Source organism: Coenobita brevimanus, unplaced genomic scaffold (genome assembly GCF_032717465.1).
Source record: "Coenobita brevimanus isolate Jiangsu-jjx unplaced genomic scaffold, ASM3271746v2 jjx.HiC_scaffold_2583, whole genome shotgun sequence".
Classification (NCBI taxonomy): domain Eukaryota; kingdom Metazoa; phylum Arthropoda; class Malacostraca; order Decapoda; family Coenobitidae; genus Coenobita; species Coenobita brevimanus.
The window spans coordinates 109,506-116,838 of NW_027643526.1; the positions used below are offsets into that span (position 1 = coordinate 109,506).

General features: G+C 45.8%; 1 protein-coding gene across 1 annotated transcript; it reads right to left on the minus strand.

The window, feature by feature from the left end:
- Positions 1 to 3,855: 3,855 nt before the first annotated feature.
- On the minus strand, positions 3,856 to 4,689 carry LOC145389884 (uncharacterized). The gene has a single exon (XM_080265009.1). It carries the CDS (start codon positions 4,687 to 4,689, stop codon positions 3,856 to 3,858), a length of 834 nt encoding a protein of 277 aa, XP_080121135.1.
- Between the last annotated feature and the right edge of the window lie 2,644 nt (positions 4,690 to 7,333).

The following is a 7,333-nucleotide window of genomic DNA, read 5'->3' on the forward strand; positions in this document are numbered from 1 at the left end:
TACGGAGGGGAGGCACATTCGCCTCCACTTCCATACGAGCCACACGTGTACACCGGACGGCTCCAAGACACATTTCGCAAACATTTATTCTGTAGCACATCCAATCCTTTCAGCGTGGCATCAGATGCCGAGCCATACACCTGTGCGCCATAGTCTAGCTTCGATTGAATAAGGGACTTATACACCATTAATAAAGATTTTCTGTCGGCACCCCAGGTAGTTCCCGCTAGGTACTTAAGGACATTTAACGGTTTATCACAACGAGCAAGCAAAGTATTAACGTGAAGTTTAAAATTCATTCTTCGATCAAAATGTATTCCTAGAAATTTTACAGAAATTTGAAAAGGTACCGCCTGATTATCCAAAGTTAAGCACAAATTAGGTACGTTACGATTAATGAAGACTACAGCGGCACACTTACGGACGGAAAACTTAAATCCCCACTGCGAGGCACATAGGTGGACGGAGTCAAGAGCTGCTTGAATCCGCCCGCCGAAAATTGTGCATTACGGGAGGAGTGCCATATTGCACAATCGTCAGCATAGAGCGAGTATTTAAGATTCCTGGAGATGGGAGCTGATGACAGAATATCATTGATCATAATACTAAATAAAGTAGGTGAGTGAAGGTCGCAAGGTGGGTTTGGTTACTAATTGTGGAAAAACTGAAATAATCAATATGAATAAAGAAAATGCGCAGGAATGTGTAATTGGATGTATGGTTGTAAAGCAAGTTGATAGGTTTAAATATTTAGGTACTTATTTAGCCAAGGATGGTTCTTTGAACTTTGAATTCGAGGAAAGGTTAAAGAAGGCTAATCAGGCAATGGGGATGCTTAAAAATATTTGGAATAATAACAATTTTTCTGTGCATACAAAAATCAAACTTTATAAGGTAATGGTTAGGAGTATCTTAATTTATGGACACGAGTCTTGGTACAGCACAGTGACTATGGAAAATAAATTCTTGGTGTTTGAAAACAAAGCACTTAGAAGAATATTAGGAGTTAAGTGGTGGGAAAGGATACCAAATAGTAGAATTAGAGAAATAACGGGAGTGCAGTCGGTCGATGAATATGTTAGGTTCTCACGATGGAAGTGGCTAGGACATGTGTATAGGAGACAGGGAATAGTACGAGGTACACCAGGGTGGGTGGCACTTGGTAGGAGAGGTAGAGGAAGGCCAAAAGAGACGTGGGTGAGGACAATTAGACGGGAAGCTGGAGATGAGTGTTGGGGTAGATCTTGAGGAGTTAGCACAAGATAGGATGTGGTGGTGTGAGTTCATCGAGGCCCTATGCATCCCCGAGGGTGCCACAGGAAATGATTGATTGATTGATTGAAGCACACTTCCCTGCGGCACCCCGTTTTCCTGGATAAATATATCCGATGTTACGTTACGGGGCAATTTGACAGAAAGTCCTGTCCCTTAAGAAATTTGAAATAAAAATTGGCAAATTTCCTCTTAAACCGTAAGCATAGAGCTTCATTAGTATACCATGTCGCCATGTCATGTCATAGGCTTTATGGATGTCCAAGAACACCCCTATCATGAATTCTTTATTGGCAAATGCCTCTGCAATACAATGCTCCAAATTCATTAAATGATCTAGTGAACTTCTGTATTTACGGAAGCCACATTGTTGATCATTTAACAAATTCTTCGACTCTAAAACAAAACGAAGCCTATTGTTTACCATTTTTTCCATGACCTTACATAGACAAGAAGTCAACACAATAGGACGAAATGATGTGGGATTCATAAGACGACCAGCCTCTTTGTGTATCAGTATGACGAGCGCAAAGTGCCATGAGTTTGGGAACGTTCGAGACGCCCAAATCTCATTGTACAATGCTAACATCTTAATCAGGTTGTCCTGATTAAGATGCTGGATCATACCATACGTGATGGTGTCTGGTTCAGGGCTGGTGTCTTTACAGGATTTTAGGGCAAGGAGCAGTTCATCTAGTGTAAACTCTTGGTTGTACGGGAAAACTACGTCTTCTGTGGCAAAGTCTAATATCTGTAGCTCAGCCGTGCGTTTATGATGTTGAAAACGCGGATCATAATTGGCTGAGCTACTTACATGAAAAAAACTCCTGGCGAGGATGTTAGCAACGTCCACTGGCTCGTCATAGATGTTATTATTAACCCGCAGGGTGGTGATACGTATGTATGGGCCTTTATTATTTAATATTCTTATAGTGGACCAGACTTTACGTAATGGTGTTGTACGAGTCACCGTGGACACAAAGGACCGCCAGGAGTCACGTTTGGCCCTTCTTATTATTCTCCTTGCCTCAGCCCGTGCCTGTTTGTATGCAATAAAATTTTTCTCAGTGGGCTGACTATCAAAAATCCTGTATCTCCTATTGCGTTTTCTTAATGCTTGTCGGCAATCCGGCGTCCACCAATGTGCTCTATGCTTCGCCTGAACTGTAGAAGTCTTGGGAATAGCAGCCTCAGCTGCGTGTAATATGGAAGTAGGTATATTTTCGACCTTAACATCTATGGTCTCCCCAGATATATCTAAATTGGCGATCCTTGAGAAGGATCCCCAATCTGCTTTCTTATAGTTAAATTTTGGAGGTGGAGTGTCCGAAATGATGTCGCGTGTATAAGAAAGACAGATGGGTAAATGATCACTTCCCAAGGAGTCGTCGTAAGGGTCCCATGAGAAATCTTGATGTATACCAGGGGAGGCCAAAGATAAGTCAATGGCCGAAAAGTTACCAGTACGATCATCTACACGAGTCGCTCTACCATCGTTCAGAAGACAGAGGTTGGACTGTAGTATTAGGTCGGCTACTTGCTCCCCACGACCATCAATCCTCAAGCTACCCCATTGATAGTGATGGGCGTTAAAGTCGCCCAACACTAACTTATTCCCAGGTAGATGTTCAACTACTATCCATTTCATGGACCGTGTATCATGGTTTTTCTCAAATATCTTTCAAACTAATCAATTGATCGGTATGATACTTTGACACAGTGTACATGACACCTCCCGCTAATTTTTGGTAATATACGGCATTGCCAAGTGGTGTTACTGAAGGCGTTTACTCTTGACGTTTAAAGGCAAAGTCGCGTGAGTCGCCAGAATAATCAACACAATCGAACGTCCGCTACCCCCCATCCCCTTCCTCTCCCTCCCTACCTCCCTCCCTCTCCCCCCTCTCCCTTCCCCCTCCTCATTTCCCCCCTCCCCCTCCTCACTTCCCCCCTCAACCCTCATTCCTGCTGGCCTTCCCGTAGCCCCCGCCCCCTCTGTCCACTCTATCATGTTATAATGATTAGTATCGGGTATCATAAACACAGTATGTTGTTGTTTGTAGAGTCTGTGTTCATTTAATCATTGTTATTGTATGTCCTGAAGTTATATAAACGGGAGTTGACTAAAGAGCGTATGACCGTCACCTTATTCACCCAATATAATGTGCCTACTATCACGATCTCTTAATTCCTTTACCCCCCATATCGACGTGTTTACTACGAGCAGGTAAGATAAGGTATCCAAAATTAAATCACACAGTTTAACTTACAAACCAGTACGGTACGGTATATAATCAACACAACATAATAGGGCCGTAATGGATTTATGAAATTCTCTCTCTCTCTCTCTCTCTCTCTCTCTCTCTCTCTCTCTCTCTCTCTCTCTCTCTCTCTCTCTCTCTCTCTCTCTCTCATAATAAATATCATAATAGGTAGAAAAGTGATGCAAACAACTGAGCATATTACAGAAAGTTTATTCACAGTCTTCGTCACTATCAAGGAACAAATCATCCTCGGAATCACTCTCGATGTTGATAATTACGGGATCTACACGCTTATGGATGTTATCCGTGCACCAGTAGCCTACTCATCCTCGAAGGCTCTGGACCGTCTCACTGCACCTTCCCACACCTCCCTTGTTGCGCTAAGCTTGGCTTCCTCTATCCTGGCCTGCAGATCTGCCCGAGTGAACCGCTGCAGTGAGGAACGCACATGTTTTTTCATTGAACCCCAGACCTGCTCAATGGCGTTGAGCTCAGGATGAGCTGGTGGCAGTCGGACGACTTCATGACCCCATGCACGGATGACGTCATCAATCTGGTACAGCGGTTGTGGCCGGTTCTGCTTACAGATCTGCAGCAACTCAGGGCGTGTGGCGTGTGGTGGGAATGGTATCTGGCGGCACGTCAACCATTCCACGATGCCTGCTTTGATGGTGGAGGTGGTAGGGCAGCGACTTTCCTCACTCAGCTGGTTGTGGTATGGCGCATTGTCAAGCACCAGCACTGATGGCTCAGGCAAGGCTGGAAGGAGCTGCGACGTCAGCCAGCGGAGGAAGAGATTACTGTTCATTTCGCCGTGATAGTCACCACTTTTGTTTTTTGCTGGGAAGCACAAGAATGCATCGTCAACAAAACCGTCAGCTGTGCCCGCAGCAACAACCACAAAGCGCTCACCCTCTCCAGGCGGGACCTGACGACTGTAGGCGGCACTGGTCGCAGGCTGTGAGGTGTCCACCCACTCCTTGCTGGGATGCATCCTCGTGGTGAACCATGTCTCATCAACGTATACCACTCGTCTCCCCTCCTTCCGATATTCCCTGAGTGATCGGAGAGTGCCAATGCGCCAGCACACAATATCAAGTGACTCCTTGCGTACGTACATTTTCCTCTGTGAGGTCTTATAGCGCAACCCCATGCTGTGTAGTAATCGCCACACCGCTGTGTCTGAGGTTTCACTAGGGATGATGTCCTTTTTTCCGTAAGTCGTCTGTCAACGTGCTAATGGTGAAAGTATGTTTCTTAGCAAATTCACCATGTACATGGCGGCGTATGGCACCAATGGCAAAATTGTCAAAGAGACGTGGTGTGGAGGTGGGTGTCGGTGTGCCTGGTGGTGTTGCAGGGGGAGTGTCTGTCCCAGGTGGTGGTGTTCGTGTACCACTGCGAGAACCCGGGTTGCGGTGTACAAGTGCACGCACTGCTCCCACCGTCATTCCCATGACATCTGCTACGCGATCATAAGGCCTGTGCAGGAAAAACTACAATTGTAGAATACATACAGAAGCATGCAGTTAAAAACAATAACATAGTCTGTAAAGCATTCGTGAAATATTAAAGAATGACACAAGTCAAGAGTGAGAGCAGTGGAAATGAGTTATTTAAGAGGAGCCTGTGGAGTCACGTGGAGAGACAGGCTGACGAATGAGGATATAAAGGAGCGTTGTGGTGTGGATGTGGATGTGATAGGAAGCGTTATGAGGAACACACTGAGGTGGTTTGGCCACGTGGAGAGGATGGAGGGTGAAAGACTGACGAAGAGAGTGTATGTGAGTGAGGTGGAGGGGGGAAGAGGGAGGGGGAGGCCGAGGATGAGATGGAGGGATGGGGTGGAGAGGTATATGAGAGAGGGGGGTGTGAGTTGGGAGCAGGGCAGTGAAATGGCGGGGGACAGGGCGACTTGGAGGCGATTTGTTTGTGGCCACCCCAAACGGGATTGAGGCGTCTGGCAATAGATAGATAGATAGATAGTCACAATACTGTTGTTGTGTTTTCATAAATATATACTTTCAATAGATAACAACCTATTTACTACAACGAGTGTAGCAATTATTGAATGGATAATGGTGAGCCACCGTTTTGTATACTACGGGTGAGATAGAGACAAAGTAATAGATAATTTGATAGGGAGATAGATGCATTGATTGATTGAGTGACCAATATGTGTGTGCTTTTTGCGTGTGAGTGTGTTGTTATGTATTTATACACTTGAAGATTCACTTACCTATTGAGATTAATCCTTAATCTATTGTCAGCTTTCTCCATTCTGTATATGGTTAGGAGTCGGAGTGCAATTGCATTTCTGCAACGACGCGGACACAGTAACATGGCGGCCATGACAGCGATGAGGCATCCGTGTCCTTCACTAGCCTGATGCAGTCAGTAGGTATACTACAAGTGCTGCAGCCGACAGACAACCCCGCACCTGACACCCTCGTTGGGAAAACTTAACCAATAGCCTATTATGGTCGTTAGGTCAGACCACGCTATATCCTTTTCATTAAGAACTTTCCAGTTATCTGCTACTACTGAATAATATAATGGTAATCCCGCAAAGGGTGGCCGCAGGCAAAACGCCTCCAAGTCACTCTGTCACCCACCATTTGACTCCCCTCCCCCCAACTCACCCCCCCCTCCCTCATACTGTATACCTCTCAACTCCATCCCTCCACCTCATCCTCGGTCTACCTCTCCCTCTCCCTCCCTCCACCTCACCTACATACACCTCTCTTAGTCAGTCTTTCATTCTCCATTCTCTCCACATGTTACATACAGGTACTGGGGGGAATGCTGAGAGAAAGAGAGAGAGTGAAACAGTGAGACAGAGGGAGGGAGGGAGAGAGGGAGGGAGAGGAAGGAGATGGGGGGTAGCGGACGTTCGTTTGTGTAGATTAGCCCTGCAGGGCTCACGCGACTTTGCCTTTAAACGTCAAGAGTAAACGCCTTCACTAACACCACTTGGCAATGCCGTATATTACCAAAAATTAGCGGGAGGTGTCATGTACACTGTGTCAAAGTATCATACCGATCAATTGATTAGTTTGAAAGATATTTGAGAAAAACCATGATACACGGTCCATGAAATGAATAGTAGTGAATTTAAAGCATCACTATCAATGGGGCCGTGTGGAGTACAGTACAGAGAGCAAATAGACAGATACGTGTTATTAAATTTTACTCTGCACGCGACAGCTTCCAGAGTAGAATTTAGAATCACTTCCGTTTGTGGGTGTGATTTGTGGGTGTATATGGCGACTCCGTGACCTTCATATCTTCTATACGAGTGGTAGTGTTTTAACTGTGGAGGATCAGGGTGATCCTCCAGGCGCGTCTCCTGTAAACAAATAACGTCTGGCCTGTGTATTGACAGCAAGATTGCTATATTTGGTAACTTATTCCCGACACCTCTACAATTCCACTGTAATACAGTGAAAGCGACGGTTTAAGATTTACGAGGGTGGCCAGTGCTCTTAGTTTTTTTTATGCCGCCCGCCACCAGGCGAGTGGCTACCGGGGGACCTTTCCCGGTGCTTGCTCGTGGAGATCTCCATATTCTCGTCAATAACAAGGCTCCCAGAATCCATCGAGGAAGAGCTATTCTTTCTCTCGCTCGCTGGACTAGGAGCAGGAAGGACATGAGGACGTGACTGTTTGGTGAGGGTGGTCAAGTTAATTTTATCTGACTTGTCAGGCTTCTGTTTTGGCCGCACTGACTGCGAAGGAGCAGCGGCAGCCTGAGAGTATGAAGTGGCAACAGGGATGTCTGTCAGAGAGTTGGAACG

Coding starts and splice junctions, on each gene's coding strand:
- LOC145389884 (XM_080265009.1), bottom strand. CDS start 4,689: ATGGGGTTGCGCTATAAGACCTCACAGAGGAAAATGTACGTACGCAAG.